At 45.4% G+C, this 17,575-nt stretch overlaps 1 protein-coding gene across 1 annotated transcript in view; it reads right to left on the reverse strand.

Annotated features, from left to right (window-relative positions):
- REEP1 (receptor accessory protein 1) overlaps nt 1-17,575 on the reverse strand; it is a 135,449-nt gene that overhangs the window by 70,985 nt on the left and 46,889 nt on the right. Inside the window, exon 2 of the mRNA XM_044663068.1 lies at nt 1,415-1,487. Coding sequence (XP_044519003.1) covers nt 1,415-1,487 — 73 coding nt within the window. The remainder of the gene's footprint in view (nt 1-1,414; nt 1,488-17,575) is intronic.

Genomic DNA, 17,575 nt, shown 5'->3' on the forward strand with positions numbered 1-17,575 from the left:
GGTCACACAGCTAGTTGTCTGAGGGCAGATTTTAATTCAAGTCTTCTGGACCCAAGTCAAGTACTCCATTACACTATCTCTAGGTAGATGCTACTAAGAATACAATAAGAATTGAGATATTTGTAACACATTTTGTAAACTTTAAAGCTCTGATCAACAATAATAAATAATAAGAATTGAGATATTTGTAAAGCATTTTGTAAACTTTAAAGCTTTTGATCAATAAAATATTAACAATATTGGAGAGCATTCATATAGTCCTTTAAGGTTTGTAATACATTTTACATTATATATGCCTGATGAGGTAGGTGTTACTATTATCCCCATTTTACAGATGTGATGACCGAGGCCACAGCAGCTCAGACTCACAAAGCTAGGAAGTGTCAAAAGCAGATGGCAGAATGCTCTACAAAACCTGTGGGAGTCAGTACGATTTGTTCTCCCCAAGAAAGCATCGGTTGCCTGCAGTTTGTTCCGAGAGCCCCATGCAGGTTCTAGGTCAGGGACTGGAGTCTGCTCTAGACAAGTCTCTGAGGCTATACACGGAAGACCAATGAAGACCTCATCAGAAGGTTACCAATACTAACCGAACCCCCAGGTCCAGAGGATCTCTCACCCCCCCTTTCTCGTATCTCTCGGACCAACTTGCCAACTTGTTGGGAGGACTGGCCTTCCAATCCCACTTAATTTGTGACCGCCCACAGGTGATGGAGGAAGGGGGCGTCCCTCTAGCTCTAAGTCACACCTTTCCCAGAAGGGACCTGGCCATGCCAGGGTGAGGGTCCTGCCATGGAACTAAGAGCTGGGCAGAACTGAGTAAATATCTCGAAGGGCCAGTGGGGGAGCCGAGCCATAGCCCCCAAAGCCCAAGCAGCCTCCAATGAGATCAAGGAGGCAACGGTTGGGAAGTTCTCTGATAGCTACTCCCTCACCCCCCTCCACCGCCCCACTTCCCAATTCCTCTCCCCCCGACAGGAAAAAGAATGTTCACACCGGGGGAAGGAACTGTGGCCAGAGAGGTTGTGATTTATTGGTTTTACTCAAGGTCACACAGCCAGGAAGAGGCAGAGCCAGGATGAGAACTCTTTGCCCCCTCTTCACTACCCACCAATAGTCCTTTCTTCACCTCACCCCTATTCAAAGCCCAACCAGCCCCTGATCGATTGCACCCCCAGAAAACCCAGCTCAAAAATAGGACCACTCGGGGCAGCTGGGAAGCACAATAGATACAGCACCAGGGCTGGAATCAGGAGAACCTGGGTTCCCATCTGGCCTCAGATTCTTCCTAGCTGTGTGACCTTGGACAAGTCATTTAACCCCAGTTGCCTAACCCTTACCACCACTCTTCCGCCTAGGAACCAATACTTAGTATGGAATCTAAGACAGAAGATGAGAATTAAAAAGGATTACTTACATATTCCTTAATGTCCTTTGACTTTACTGCCTTGTAAGAATAATATGCAGGATAAAGAGTGCCAAACAGGAGCCTGGAAGGAAGAGAGAAACAAAGAGAATCAGGGTGACTGCTTTTAGTCCTGGCCTAGAGAAGATATTTCCCTTCCCCTCCAAGAGCAGAGCAATAACCAGGACAGATAACAACAACAACAACAACAACAACGACTACGACGATGATGATGATGATGATGATGATGACGACGACAACGACAACAACAAAAAAACAACAACAAACAACAACAACATCAAAAGTTCGTATTTTACAGAAGGGGCTTTAAGGTGTACAGGGTGCTTTTTGCTAAGTGCTGTCACCCTCCTGACCTCCCTGCGTTATGCCCAGTACGTTATATTGTCCATGGGAAATGTGGGGTACAGGAGACCCCAGCAGGGCAACAGGGAGCAATTAAGTACCGATACATGCCAAGCTCTAGGCGCAGTGTTAGGCTAGGAATCAAGAAGAAGAGTTCAGATCCCGTCTGTCTCTGGAGGCCCCTTACCAGGCTGTGACCCTCGACAAGACACTTCTCCTCTCTCTACCTCAGTTTCCTCATTTGTAAATTGAGGATCTCCTCCAAAGGGGTGTTTGGAGGACCCAATTAAATGACAAATGTAAAGGGGTTCGCAAACCTTAAAGTTCTCTATAAAGGAAGGTTAGTTCTCTCAGCCGTGATGGGTCAGAGGCTCTGAAGACAAAAGCCAGTCTGTGAAACCCTTAAGAAAATTATATTCTATAGGGGTAGACAACACACACACACACACACACACACACACGCGCGCACGCGCGTATACAAAAATGTATTTGCAGAGCACATCTGGCATAAGATTTGTTTTTATTGCTCAGTCTTTTTCAGTCACTTTATTAAGGGATTTTAAAATACCTTATTTATTAGATAACAAATAAATTTTATTTTATACATTTTATAAATTACATAATAAAGTTTATTAAATAACAAACACATTTTATTTCCTAAATAAATTAAGTAATAAAATGTATTAAATAAATTTCATTTTATAAGTTTTATAAATAAATAATAATGAGTTTAATTAATAAATGCATTTCATTCTCTAAATACATTAAATTATAAAATGCATTAAATAATAAATTTTATTCTCTAAATAAATTAAATTATAAATAAAATGTATTAAGTAAATTTTATTTTCTAAATAAATTAAATAATAAATAAAATTTACTAAATAAATTTTATAAATAATAAATACATTTTATTTTATAGATTACATAAGAAATGAATTTTATTAAATAATATTTTCTTTGAAAGTGCCAGGAACTCAGGTCTGCGATCTCGTTAGTGTCAGTTCTTTTACCAGCTATGCTGATGACAATCCTTCTACCCATCTCCTCTCCTCCTGGGCAATCTCTCATCTTTTGATAAATCCTCTACCTCTGTGGTCCTCAGTTTCCTCATCTGTAAAATGCCAGGGTTGGGCTGCTGTCATTGTTGCACAGTTGTTTCAGTTGTGTCTGACTCTTGGTGACCCTGTTTGGGGTTTTCCTGGCAATGATATGGGAGTGGTTTGCCATTCCTTCTCCAGCTCATTTAACAGAGGAGGAAACTGAGGCTTGCCCAGGGTCATACAGTGAGGAAGTGCCTGAGGCCAGACTTGAAGCTCAGTCTTTCTGATCACGGGCTCTCACTGTGCCACCCAGCTGCCCCTGGCACACAGTAGATATTTAGTTAATACTTACTGATTGCTTGTTATTAATTGGGGGGGGGGTGTCAGCCCCAGAGAAAAGAGCAAAGGCCCCCTCCTATGGCACTTGAGCTGGATGGGATCCAGCAGGCAGGAAGAGGAGGGTTGCAAAGAAGGGCATTATAGGCAGGGGAACAGGTGTGGAGGTGGGAGAGAGCATGTCCAGGAGGGGAAGCAGCAGGACGCCGGGCAAAATACAAAATTAGAGTGATTGTCAGCAGCTGAGGATCAAGCCGGGCCCGTTAATCCCAGGCAGGTGCCGGGGCTGCGCCCCAGCTCCCCAGAGCTCAATGCCATTTGCTGCCACGGCACAGCAAAAGAATCCTAACCAGAAGCCGCGGCTAACAAATGCCTTCACTGGTTGGAATATCGGCGGCTGCCATCCCCGAGTATCACTAGCGGGAGTGCTTCTGGGAGGGTGGGGTGAGCCGCCTGCCTCTTCCGCGAAAATGGACCGAACGGGGCTGGCAGCGAGGCACACGAGAGCAGCCGTCGAGAGCTCAGAGACACTTTGGGTCATCCAATCCAACCCGATGGCAGCCAGGGGTGCAGTGGATAGAGGGCCAGATCTGGAGTCAGGAAGACCTGAGTTCAAATCTAACTAACTGTATGACCCTGGGCAAGTCACTTAACCCTGTTGGCCTTAGTTTCCTCATTGGTCAAGATGACCTGGAGAAAGAAATGACAAACCGCTCCGATATCTTTGCCAAAAAAAAAACTCCACAAGGGGTCACCAAAAGTTGGACATGACTGAAACAAGTGAACAACAACAACCATCCAAACCCAACATTTTATAGGTAAGGAAACTGAGGACCACAGAGGCAGAGGATTTACAAAAAGAGACAAGAGCTGCCCAGGAGGAGAGGAGATGGGCAGAGGGACTGTCATCCACACAGAACCCACAGGAATGAGATCATAAACCTGAGGAAGCAGTTCCAGGCCCTGGCAGAGTGCCTGGCACATAGTAGGTATTTAAGAAGTGTTTGTCAAATCGATTCAATGCTGTACTAGCAGGGTATAGAGAAGAGTGTCCGGCCCTGGGGAGAAACACAAAGTTCAGAGCCTACTTAGCCTTTGCCCTCTCACAGCTTACAATATGGTAGACGGTATGATGCATACACAAAAGACTTAAACTTCATTTGAGAATCGCAAAACAAAGTCCTGTGAATGGGAGTCTGTGGCCACAAAGGATATCAATAGGAGTAATCATGGAAGGCTTCATGACATTTGATCAGGTCTTAAAAGGATGGGTCAGTATGAGCAAAAGGAATAAAACCAAAAATTGGCCTCAGACACTTCCCAGCTGTGTGACCCTGGGCAAGTCACTTGACCTCCATTGCCCACCCTTACCACTCTTCCACCTAGGAGCCAATACACAGAAGTTAAGGGTTTAAAAAAAAAAAAGGAATAAAACCAGGAAAATGTGTGGTCTGTCTATGGGACCCAAACTGACCCTGGGATCAGCTTGTGTGGTGGCGGCACAATAACCAAGAAGGTAAACTGACCTTATCTTGGGGAGGCTGGTTGGCACAGCAGAAAGAGTCCTGGATCTGGAGTCTGAGGACCTGGGTTCAGATTCCATCTCTGATGCTTACTAACCATGAGGTCCTAGCTATAAGGCAGGTTCCTTCACCTCCCTTGACCTCAGTTTACTCACTGGCAAAATGAGCGAGTTGGATGAGCTGACCTTGGAGGTCCATTCTAGAGCTATGACCCTATGTCACTTAACCTCCCTGGGGCTGAGTTTCCTGACCTATAATGTGAGGGCATTCAACCAAAATGGTCATCCCTCTAGCCCTTGATCCATGGACTTGGCTTGGTTAGTAATAAGAATTTTAAATACAGGAATGGTGAGATTAGATCAGTGGCTCTCAAACTTTTTTGGCCTGCCGCCCCCTTTCCAGAAAAAATATGACTTAGCCCCCTGGAAATTAATTTTTTAAAAATTTTAATAGCAATTAATAGGAAAGATCAATGCACCTGTGGCCATCACCACCTCCCTGGATTGCTGCAGCACCCAGCAGGGGGCGGTGGCGCCCACTTTGGGAATCACTGGGTTAGATCTTTACACAGAGAAGTTCTACCTGACAGTCAACTGAAAGATGCCTTCCAGCAGTGAAAGCAGAGACAGAAAGACTGGTTAGGAAGCTGGCCATTCATGTATGTGGAGTTCAGCACCACGGCTGGCTCCTAGACTTGGGCAGTGTGGGACCCTGCATGGAAGGTACTCCCTGTTCATCTCAGTCTCAGAATCTTCTTCCTTCAAGGCTCTGCCCAGGTCCCACCTCCGCCCCAAAGACCTTCATGATCTTCCCCCACTACTACTGTCTTCTCCCTCTTCAAATTTCCTCATCGTGGCCTTATTTTTATAATTGTTGTATCCTCCCATTGTTACAGAGTGAAGGAAAAGTCAAGAAAAATTGAGGTTGAGGGTATTCGTCACCACCTTTGTGGAGATCCTCCACCACCCACAGTAAAATAGAAGTTTCTTGAGAGCAGGAGTTCTTGTTCTCCTCTCCCTGGAGTCTAGTGCTTTGCACATAGTAGGCACTTAATAACAAAGGTCCTAATAATAAGACTTAATAGTCTACTGTAAGTGCTTTGCATATGGTGAGTAGTTAATACTAAAAGCCTTAAAAATAAATAATAGTCCGGTGTAAGTGCTTTGCACATAGGAGATACTTAATAATAAAAGTCTTAAAAATAAGGTAATAATTATAAGAGAGTTTGGTGTAAGAGCTTTGCACATAGTAGGTACACAATAAAAATAGTTGCCTTAAATTGGCTGACAGTCGATGTGAAGTAGACGTCCAATCTACAACTTTTCCTCTTATTCCTTGGATATTGAGTGAATCAGAGAGAGCACTGGATTTGGAGTCAGAGGTCCTGCATTCAAATCCCAGATCTGCCACTGGTTATCTGTAGGACCTTAGGCAAACCCCTTAAGCTCTATGGACCTTGGTTTCCCTGTAGGATCATAGATCTAGAGCTGGGAGGGAACTCAGAGTTGAAGGTAGGTGAAGAGGTCACGTAGATAGTAAGCCTCAGAGGTGGGATTTGAACCCAGGACTTCTGTGCTCTTTCTAACTGTACCATGAGCCTGTATGGAAATGGTAATTAGAGTGCTTGAGTTGAGGCCAGGAAGACCTAGGTTCAAACCCTGCCTCAGGCATTTATTAGAAGGTCACTTAATTTTTCAGGCCCTCAGTTTCCTCATCTAGCCACCAGCTAGGTGGGGCAATAGATAGAGCCCTGGGCCTAAAGTCAGGAAGACTCACTAGCTGTGTGACCCTTGACAAGTCAGTTAACTTTGCCTCAGTTTCCTCATCTGTAAAATGAGTCAGAGAAGGAAATGGAGAACCATACCAATATTTTTTTTATATATATAAACCTTTACCTTCTGTCTTGGAACCAATTGGTTCCAAGGTAGAAGAGTGGTAAGGGTGGGCAATGGGAGTCAAGTGACTTGCCCAGGGTCACACAGCTGGGAAGTGTCTAAGACCAGATTTGAACCTAGGACCTCCCGTCTCTAGGCCTGGCTCTCAAACCACTGAGCCACCCAGCTGCCCCCCCCCAATATTTTTGCCAAGAAAACAAAAAATGGGGGTCACAAAAAATTAGACGTGACAAAACAGCTAAACAACACCACTGCCTTTTCATCATCTTCATAAACCATAAGTCATTGGCCATTCGGTGGCCTCCTGGTTGTGCCTTTAGGGGCAGCTAAGATGAAATAGATACAATGCTGGGACTGGAGTCAGGAAGACCTGAGTTCAAATTCGGCCTCAGATATTTACTAGCTGGGTGACCCTAGACAAGTCACTTAACCCTGATTGCTCCAGTTCCTCATCTGTAAAATGAGTTAGAGAAGAAAATGGCAAACCTTTCTGGTGTCTCCATCAAGAAAACCCTAAATGGGGTTACGAAGAGTCAGATGTCCTGAAAATGACTGGGCCAAACTAAACAATGACATATAGCTCCCAAAGGGTTGTCGTGAGAATGTAAAGTTCCTCGTCTTTTGTAAAGAGAAGTGTTGTTGTTATTATGTTGTTGTTGTGTTGTTGTTGTTGTTGTTGTGTTGTTGTTGTGTTGTTGTTATGTTGTGGTTGTTGTTGTTGTTGTTGTTGTTGCTGTTGCTGTTGCTGTTGCTGTTGTCGTCGTCTTTGTCATCCTCTTAAGATAATATCCAAAAGGAAGGTGTAGTCAAGCATATCAAAGGCCAAGGAGAATGAGGAGGCAGGAAGGCAATGAAGAAGGTCACTGGTGGTCCTCCTTCAAGAGGCTGCTCTCCTCAGTTGAGTGAAACCGAGTCATACCAGGATAGAGAACAACATGGCAGCTGGCTCGTACCATGCCGACTCCAGAGAATCCCAAAGGCCTTGGAGGCTCCAGAGAACCACTGGGCAAACCCCAGTTCCGTGGCAGAAGCAGAGAACGACTCACCTTTGTCAGAGTGTTTTTCCAGCCCCTTCCCTCACTCCGGGCCGCCATGGAAAGCCCACCTCGAATGGCAACAAACAAACGAATTTGGTCTTTCTGAACATTTCCTAAGCAACAGCATTCCATGCAAAGCAGGGAGCTCGAGCCGGAGATAGGGGTGCCCCGGCCTTGGCCTCGTTTCCCTGCTATTCTTTCCCATTTATTTTTGCAGCCCCACAGGGGCTGTCCTCCCGCGGGTTATCTCTGTTTTGACAGCCTGTGCTTACACAGAAGTGACCGGGGCTTTGGCTTGTAGCATCTCTGGAACATGGATGTACATGGAAACACTCTGACATTTGTCTGTGTGGGGAGTGAGAGAGGAAAGCTAGGCAGAGAAGCCGCATTAATGTTGGAGGGGAAACTGGAGTCAGAGAACGTGGCTTCAGGTTCTGGTTCAATCCATCGACCCATCGAACGGTCTATCCTCAGAGGCCGATCACCTCCTTTAATCAATAAGGAGACTTATCCAACGTCATTCAGTGTCAGAGGAAAAACTGGAACCCAGGACTCTGACCCCAGAGCCAGGACGATTTCTTCTGCTGAAGGTAACCTTATCCTCATCGTATAGGTGAAAAAAGCTGAGGATCAGAGAGCCGGAGTCAGCGAGCTACCATCCGAGATTGGGACCAACGTCCACGGTGGATTACGGTCTTCTCAAGGTAGCTTGATTATCTTATTTGTGAATGCCAGGCATGCCCACGGTCCAGCAGTAACAAAGACACACTCCAAGAATCGAAGCCCCGAATAAATTATTTATGGATCCTACATGAGGCAACTTGGTGGTTCAGTAGAGAGTCATAGGTTTGGAGTCAGGAAGATCTGACTTTCTTTCCAATGGGAGAGAGAAAAAAATCAATTTTTTCTTAACTAAAAACTTCAGTTATTTTTTCCTTCCACCTTAGAATCAATACCGTGTGTCGGTCCCCAGGCAAAAGAGTGCTAAGGACTAGGCAATAGGGGTTAAGTGACTTGCCCAGGGTCACACAGCTGGGAAGCATCTGAGGCCAGCAGTTCACTTTTTTAAACGACTAAGAGATGAAGAAATGGAAACAAGGAGGTATGAAGTTTAACCAAGTCTTCCTCCATCCCCTCCTTGTCTTGACAGTATGAGGGCAGTCATTGAGCATTTTGGTTCTAGACGTCTCGGTGGATAGAGCCCTGGACCTAGAGACAGGGATGCCTAAGTTCAAATCTGTCCTCCGACACTAACTAATGTGAGTCTGAGGAAGTCACTTAACCTCTGTCTACTTCAGTGTCCTCGTCTGTAAAATGGGGATAATGATAGCATTTCCCTCCAGGATTGTCATAATGATAAAATGACATATTTGCCAACTTTAAAGTCCTATATAAATGCTAGCTATTGTTGTCGTTGTTGTTTTTTGGACCGACCATGTTATATGATAAATAACAGAGAATCATTCACCTCAAACATTGACAAATCCCCAAATCTCACAGTTGGAAGGGATTTCTTTCCTTTTTTTTTTTTTAAACCCTCACCTTCCGTCTTGGAGTCAATACATATTGACTCCAAGGCAGAAGAGTGGTAAGGGTAGGCCATGGGGGTCAAGTGACTTACCCAGGGTCACCCAGCTAGGAAGTGTCTGAGGCTGGATTTGAACCCAGGATCTCCCATCTCTGGACCTGGCTCTCCATCCACTGAGCCACCCAGCTGCCCCCTAGAAGGGATTTCTAAGGCCACCTTGTCCAAACCCTTCTCTGAACAGGAACAGCGTAAACTAATGAGGAAACAGCCAACTCACTGAGATAACAGAAATATCCCAAGTTGGGCCTACAAATGGCAGTGGAGGAAACTGGGAAACGCAGAGATTTGCCTCGAGTGAGACAGCTGATTGACACCAGTTGTTATTGTCCAGTTGTCTACGAGTCTTCATGACTCCATTTGGGGTTTTCTTAACAGAGATCCTAGAGTTGTTGGTCATTTCTTGTCCATCTTGCTTTATAGTGGAGGAAACCGAGGCAAACCAGATGAAGTGACTTGGCCAGGGTCATGCAGCTAGGAAGTATCCGAGCCTGGGTTTGAACTCAGGAAGAGGAGTCTAGCTGCCCATTGATACCAGTGCTCTGAATCAGCCAACTTGGGAAGGGAAGCCGTGAGCCCAATGAACGCATGCGAGTCCCCCGGATAACACGCTCTGTAAAATATTCTCCGGAGAACTTTGGGTGGATCTCAGCGTTTTCACGCCTGTTCCCGCTCCAGTGAGCTCTTAGGAACTTGCCTGCTTTACTGCCTTTGCAATAGTTTCATTGTTAAAAGATACCCAAGTCTGGGTGTCGCACCTTCTGCCATCCCAACCCTCCCCTCGACCAGGTGCCCAACACACTCATCAGACATTCAGTTCGGCCAAGAGCACACCTAATGCTCTTCGGAAAAGAGGCAGCAGTGGCTTGAGAGGGTGGCTTGCTCTTGCTAACCCTTTTAATGACTGTCTTTTATTTATTAATTAATTAGCTAATTAATCTACTTTTAAACCTTTATTTTGTGTCTTAGTGACAACTCTAAGATTGAGAAGGGCAAAGGTGGGGCAAATGGGGTCAAGTGACTTGCCCAAGATCACACAGCTTGGAAGTGTCTGAAGCCAGATTTGAACCCAGGTCCTCCCAACTCCAGGCCTGGTGCTCTATCCACTGTGCCACCTTGCTGCCTGGCAGGTGGTAGGCATTTAATTGATTTTTATTGACTGTACCTTCTGGGATACAAACAAAAAAGCTATTCCCTGTCCACTAGGAGCTCACATCTTCCTGCCATGAAATGGCCAAACCAGTCCAACCAGTTTCCAAAAGATGCCTGCTCTTAAAATGTGAGCAGGGGGCAGCTGGGTGGCTCAGTGGATGGAGAGTCAGGTCTAGAGATGGGAGGTCCCGGGTTCAAATCTGGCCTCAGACACTTCCCAGCTGTGTGACCCTGGGCAAGTCACTTGACCCCCATTGCCTAGCCCTTACCACTCTTCTGCCTTGGAGCCAATACACAGTGTTGACTCCAAGAGAGAAGGTGAGGGTTTTAAGAAAAAAAAAATGTGAGCAACATAAATTATTTGCAACAACAAGGCTTGGACTAGTCTTCAAAACCGCTCAAAGTACAAGGTGTATTATTTCAGCACGTGTGAAAATCCTGATGCCTTTGGTCTCCCGGGTGCTTGGAAGACCCTAGAAAGCCTTCTTGGGTAGCATTTAATGAGATCTTCAGGGCGGCCCACTGAAAAGGTGTCTGGGTCACAGAGTGGACGGAGCCCTGGACTTAGAGACAAGAAGACCCAAGTCAAAATCCTGCCTCAGACGCTTAACAGCTGAGTGACCCTGGACAAGTCACATAACCCTTTTTGCCTCCGTTTCCTTATTTGTAAAGTGAGAAAGTAGGATTCAGTCAATTCTATCCTCATCCTAAATCTCTGCTTCTAAGAAAAAGCAGGCCACGTCTGCCCCCTCCAAGCAGGAAGAATATTAGGCCCCCGCCGGAGCCTCCCACGGCAGTAAAAGGAGACCAGCAGACTGTCTGGGCTGGAAGGCTGGAGGTCTCGTCCGTCCCGGGACGCCCGAGTCGGGAGGCGTGAAGGGCAGACCTTCAGCTCCGTTAGCTAAAGAGAGCTGACCTGGGGGAATCCGCCGTGAGCGCGTGCCCAGCTCGGGGGGCAGCCCAGCCACCCCCTGAGCTTTGGTTTCCACGAGATCGGAACTCCCAGCCCTTCCTCGGCACTCACGGCGGCTGAGAGCGCTGTTTAACACAAACGAGTCCCTTCTGAGCTGGGCCGTCCCTGCTGGAGCTGAGCAGGGCCTCCCCGGGGACCCCAAGGGGCTGACATCCGTCCCAAGGAAACAAGACGCAAACAGGCGTCTGTCCAAAGTCGTGGGCGAGGGGAAGGCGCTTCTCATAAATGGGGAAGGTCAGGGAAGGCTTCCCGTAGGAGGCGACCTCTGAGCAGGGCCTTGATTGGGGGAAAGGGGGGTCCTCAAAGACTGAGGTGAGAAGGAAGAACATTGTAGACACGGGGGACAGCCTGGGCAAAGGCACAATCAGGAGATGGCGAGTGTCGTGTGCAGGGAAAACCAAGTAGGTCGGTGCGGCTGGAACATTTGCTTTAGTGTCTCCTGAGGGAGAGATTTGGGTTGTGCCTGAAGTCATGTGCAGTCTCCTATTAATAGGTACCTGCAGGTGGAAGGGACGGGGTAGGAATGCCCTTCCCTCCGCCCGCGGCTCCTTGGTGCTTTGGGGCCCAGGAGGGAGGTGGGATGGGTAGTAAGTTCACGTAAGGGGGCCCCGGCTGAGAAGGAAGCATCGTGGGAGGTGGCAGCCACCTCTGGAGTGGGGTCCACTTCTCGTGCCTTTCCCTCATCCAGACTGTGAACCTGAACCTCCACATCCTTCTAAGTCCTCCCGAATTCCCTGCCTTCCATGTAGATCAGATTATCAAAGATTTTAAAATGGGAAGCAGCTTTAAAGGCTACTGAGGTCAACCCGCTCCTGTTATGGAAGAGGAAACTGAGTCACAGAGAAGGTAAATAATTTGTCCAGCTAGGAACTGCCTGAAGTAGAATTTGAACCCAGGTCTTCCTAATTACAAGTCCAGTGCCCGACCCATTGGAAATCTGACCTTACCTTTTGCTTGCTTGGGGGAAAGAGCATTGTATGATGGAGAAGTCAATTTAGAGTTCAAATACCCCATCCGTAGTTTTTACAACTACATTGTTAGGGGACCTGAAGGCTGGAGAAGCAACCATGAGAGCTCCTGGGACGCTCGAGCCTTAGTCTTCCCATCTTGGGAAAGGAGAGAGCTAGACTCCCACTATCTACCTGGCACAGTGCTTGTAAGGGTTCCAAGGGAGTGTTATTGGAAATGTGCCCCCTTTAAAACTACATTACCCAGGAGCCCACTGACTCCCTGTCGTTACGTACCGACGTAGACAGGGCATAAATTGGTGGGTTTCCGGGGCTACCTCTCTTCTCTTGAATGAGAGGACTTTTGAATAGGTAGATTAGCTTGGCACGTGGTTTTATTTTGTTACTTATTTATTCCTTTACTTCTAGTCATTATTAATAAATCTTATAAAGATATAATATTTGAAGTTAATATTTTATATTAATTTTAATTTTTACAGGAGAACATTTGAGAAAGTGCTTTGTAATTATAGAGTGTTATCAGTTACTTCTATTATTATGATGAGGATCTGGATTGGCTCTTCCCTTCTTGAAGGATCAAAGTTTGAAAGCTGGAAAGGTCCTTAGAAGTCCTAGTCTAATGCCCCATTGTACAGAAGAGTCACGCCAAATAAACTGGGGCACAGAGAAATTCTGACCCTGTAGATTTTGCCACCATGCCTCAGCTACCTTCTCACCTTGGAAGTTCCCTCATCCCTGGGTGGGGGTTTTCATCTCAGAACAATTCTGCAATCCCTTTCTCCAATTTTCTCCAACCTATTTCTCAAAAAAATTTCTCTGATTGCTATCTGGACTCTGCCAACAGAATGTTGTCTCATCCTGGAGCATCCTTCTGCCATACTAGCCTCCTCCCCCCATTGGGAAGGTCTTCCTCTGTTTTGGGAAGGAGCCCAAGTTGGCCAACCAGCCTTCACCCCTCCTCTCCCCAGCTCTGCTTTCTAGACTTCCACACCGTGTTCCTGCACAGGGACTTCTCTCTACCCTTCTCATTCTCCCAACCCTTTTGGTTCACTTTTATGTGTTCTTGCCCCCTCCTAGAAATGTAAGCTCCTTGAGGGCAGGCACTGTCTTTCTTTTTGCTTGGATTTGTATCCCTAGTGTTCGCATTATAGAGTAAGAGCTTCATAAATGATTGCTCAATTACCTTGTTTTGCCTTTAAAAAACGCACACACACACATCTTAATCTCTATCTTAGTAACAACTCTACAACAGAAGGGGAAGGAAAGATAAGACAAAGTTAAATGACTTGCCCAGGGTCACACAGCTAGGAAGTGTTTGAGGTCAGATTTAAATCCAGGTGCTCCCAACTTCAGGTCTTGTGTCCTATCCACTGAGCTATTTACCTGCCCGTGTCTTGACTCATGAAAAGAGAAAGCAAGGGGCAGTGCCTGAAAGTGCAGAATGGAGAGGAGCTAGGGACTATCTAGGGGCAACTTGGGGTCTTTTAGCTAACACTAAACCAGCTCCAGCTTAGTCCTGAGATCCCCAACCAACATCAATAGGGTTGTAGGGTAAGTAGGGAGCAACTGAAAAGAAAGAAAAGCTGGGGCAAGGGAGGGATCACCAACTATTAGGGCTTCAACTAATACAGTAGATTATTGTGTTGGAGAACCTATGACATGTGTACTGCAGGGGGCTGCTCCCCTTCCCCCTCCATATTTCTCTCATCACCCACTCCTCTACCCAGCAGCCCAATAGAAGTGCTTCTTCCCTCCCCTGTCCGGGGAAGGGGATAGCTCACATGCAGTGGGAGGGTTGCAGTTCGGGCACTCGGTCTCTAAAAGGTTCGCCATCACTGCAGAAGCACCAAAAAGAACTCTGGCCACATATGCTCTCTCTTTGAACCTCTCCAAATATTCTGCTGAAGTCCTTATACAAAATCCTCAGCATTTCTCATTTAAATCCCAACTAAAATCTCACTTTCTACAGGAAGCTTTCCTCAACCCCCCTTGCTTCCAGTGCCTTTCCTCTATTAATTATTTCCTATTTATCCTGGATGTAGCTCACTTATACATATTTAGTTACATGTTGTCTCTACCTTTAGACTACAAGCTCCTTGAGGGCAAGGGGCTATCTTTTGCCTCTTTTTTGTATCTCAAGGACTTAGCATAGTGCCTGGCACATAGTAGGATAAATGTTGACTGATTTGATTGACTTATTTTGGGGAAGGTATAATGTCAGCAACTTGCCTTTCGAGTTTCCCTCCTTGAAAACCAAAATAAAGTATGTTTACCTCTTTAATGTAGAGGCCAGTTTTACAAAGCCAGACAAAGTTATTGAGGCCTATTATTTCTCTTTCATCCTTTCTAGGTCCATCATGCCTTGCAAAGAGTCAGGGTCCCAATTCACTAAAATGCTTTTGCCTCAGTGACTTCTGATCATCTCCCCAGGCAGATTCCCAGCTTATTTCAGGGAAAAGCCTTCTTCCTTTCAGTCAGAAGCCTCCGATTTTCAAGCACATCTGGAAATTCTTTCTACTGATTCTCTCAGAGGTATAGGAGGCACATTTGTGAAAAGTACTCCCTTCCCCTTTCATCTTAAAAACAAAGTTTTGGGCAGGGAGCCTGCAAGTGCTGTGATTTTTTTTTTTTTACATTTAAAAGATTACGCATGCCCTATTTTAATACATCAGTCATGAGGTAGACTTTAAACTTCAGGTTGCTAAGTGTAGTTAAGGAAACTTACTTAAGAGACAAACCTATAAACTGCTTAGATGATCTTTTCAACAAGTCATACCCAAAGGACAGCTCCTGACTTGAAGGAGAATGAGGAAGAGTCATTTCAGTTCTGTGCTAAAATACAAATTCACCCTCATCTGACCGGGGGAAAAGTCAGGGAAAGTTTGTGTTCTTTATCATCGAGATATCGGATGTAGATATAAGGCTTCTTTTCTCCCTTTGCCATAGTAGGGGAGAAAAGATAGAGAAAAGTTATGAACAAGAAGGTAGACAGAAAATAACATCTAAGAGGAAAGGGTAGAAATATCCTTTCCAGACTTATACAAGTATCCCCCCCAGAGTATTCAGAAAAAGGTCCCTTTTTTATGATAGAACTATAGACCTGAATACATGTTTGTCAATCAATAATTGCCTATAGTGTGACCCATATAATGTATGCACTGAGATGGGGAGGGAAGGGAAGAGATGGAAAACAGTTGTCTTTGCCTTCAGTCATGTGCTGAAGAGTCGAGGTTAGGGTGCTCGACTTGTAATAAGGAAACGTGGGGTTTGATCCCTGCTTCTGACACTTATTGGTTATGGCTAATCTCTCCAAGCCTCAGTTACTGCATCTGAGTCAAATGGGTATATTTATAGTTATCAACCTCACAGAATAGATGTGAACAAACTTCTTTGCTACTCTAAGACACCATGTAGGGTGACTTAGACATAGTATATATTTCTTTTTTTTTTAAACCCTTACCTTCTATCTTACCACTAGAAAAGTTCTTTAACCCACCATGTATACTTAATACAAAATTCTATAAGACTTGTTCATGATCTATGAGTGTAGAATTTAGAACACTGTGAAAAAAGGTTTTGAAGATTAATTGGGAAATGGTAGGCACTTTCCCCACCTATCAGATGATTATTATTAATTACTATTAATGATGATTAATTATAGAATGATATAACATACAAATATTCTATATGATATAATAATAATATAATTATTAATTATTAATTAAATGTCATGACAGTATGAATGGGTCATGCCCACTTCCAAAGGTTACCAATAGTCCTGCAATGTCAGAGGAAGAATTACTCCTGGCCTTGGACCTCTTCATGGATGCTCCATGGCCCCACACATTCCCTGCATGTGTGTCTCCCATGTGTGGTCTCTGGACATGTGTATATACTCTGTATGTGCTCCCTAATCCATGAGGGGGCAGATCTTTTCTTATCATTTCTTTTGCTAGTTTGTTTAACCATATTTTATTGGGGACAGAACTGGTCGTGCCAGACTAACCCCATTTCTTCTTTTAACTGAGTGGCTAGACTGGTAGATCCAAGGAATACTGAGATAGATAGATAGATATAGTTTATCTATATTGAAGGCAAGTCTCAGTTCACAATAAGCATTAGCACTTCTCTCAGACCTTCCCCTTTTAAAAAATAGCAATACAATCTAAAAGACATCCCCCCCCAAACACACACACACACACACACACACACACACACACACACACACACACAACTTTTTTTCCTCGGTGGGGCTATAAGAGAAAAGAAAAGAAGCCCTGGAAAGGGGCATTATACATTATAATAGCAACATTAGAAAGGGAAGGAGATGAGCCAATCATGGTAGCCCTCAGAAGAGAGGGAAAAGAAAAGAAAAGCAGTGGTTACCAAGGAATCCTCTTGGACCCAGAAATACTTGGAGGCTGGGTACAGGAGGGGGGGTTGATGGGGATTCTGGCATCCCAAAGTTCCTTATCCCTAGTTCCTGGGCTTTCACCCTCCAGCACCGGCCCCTGCCATGGGAACCGCTGTCAGTGGCCCAGCATTCTCAGAGTTCCTGCTCCCACTGCCACGAGAAGGGCATGTGTGTGGTCAGCCGCCAGGGCTGGCCCTCAGAAACATTTCCCCAGAGAAACACTGTGATCGTTGGCAGTGTCTGCTTATCACATTTTTCTACTTCAGGAATTGTATAGGCTACCCAGGCATTTTGTGGGTTGGCGGAGGACCCAATCGCCCTAGACGACATTGTTTCTGAAGGGAAATGTATTGCGTGTGCCAAGCAATTGACTTACAGAAGAACTTTTGGAAAATAACCATTCAGACCTAAATTGGAGGCTGCCCTTATGGGTCTTTTTTTAGGTAAAAGGGTAAGTGGAGCTGGAGCACAGGCCTGAAGCTAGAGGCAGACAAGGTCTGGCTTTGGACCTGCGCCAGACATTTACTAGTTGATCATGGATTTGAAAGCAGCCTCCCAGGGATAGGATCAGATATGCCCAAATGAATATATATCTGGGCGTATACACACATGGATAAACACACATGTGTGTATACATACATACATGTGTATATGTATATAAAGAGGGAGAGGAGAGAAAGAGGGAGAAGATGAAAGACAGACAGACAGAGAAAGAGAGAGAGAGAGAGAGAGAAGGCAAGAGAAAGACAAAGAGAGAGAGAGGGAGAAAACAAAAGACAGACAGAGAAAGAGAGAGAGAGAGAAAGGAAGAGAGAGAGAGAGAGAGGGAGGGAGGGAGGGAGGGAGGAAGGGAGGGAGAAGGCAAGAGAAAGACAGAGAGAGAG

This window comes from Gracilinanus agilis, chromosome 2 (assembly GCF_016433145.1).
Source record: "Gracilinanus agilis isolate LMUSP501 chromosome 2, AgileGrace, whole genome shotgun sequence".
NCBI lineage: Eukaryota > Metazoa > Chordata > Mammalia > Didelphimorphia > Didelphidae > Gracilinanus > Gracilinanus agilis.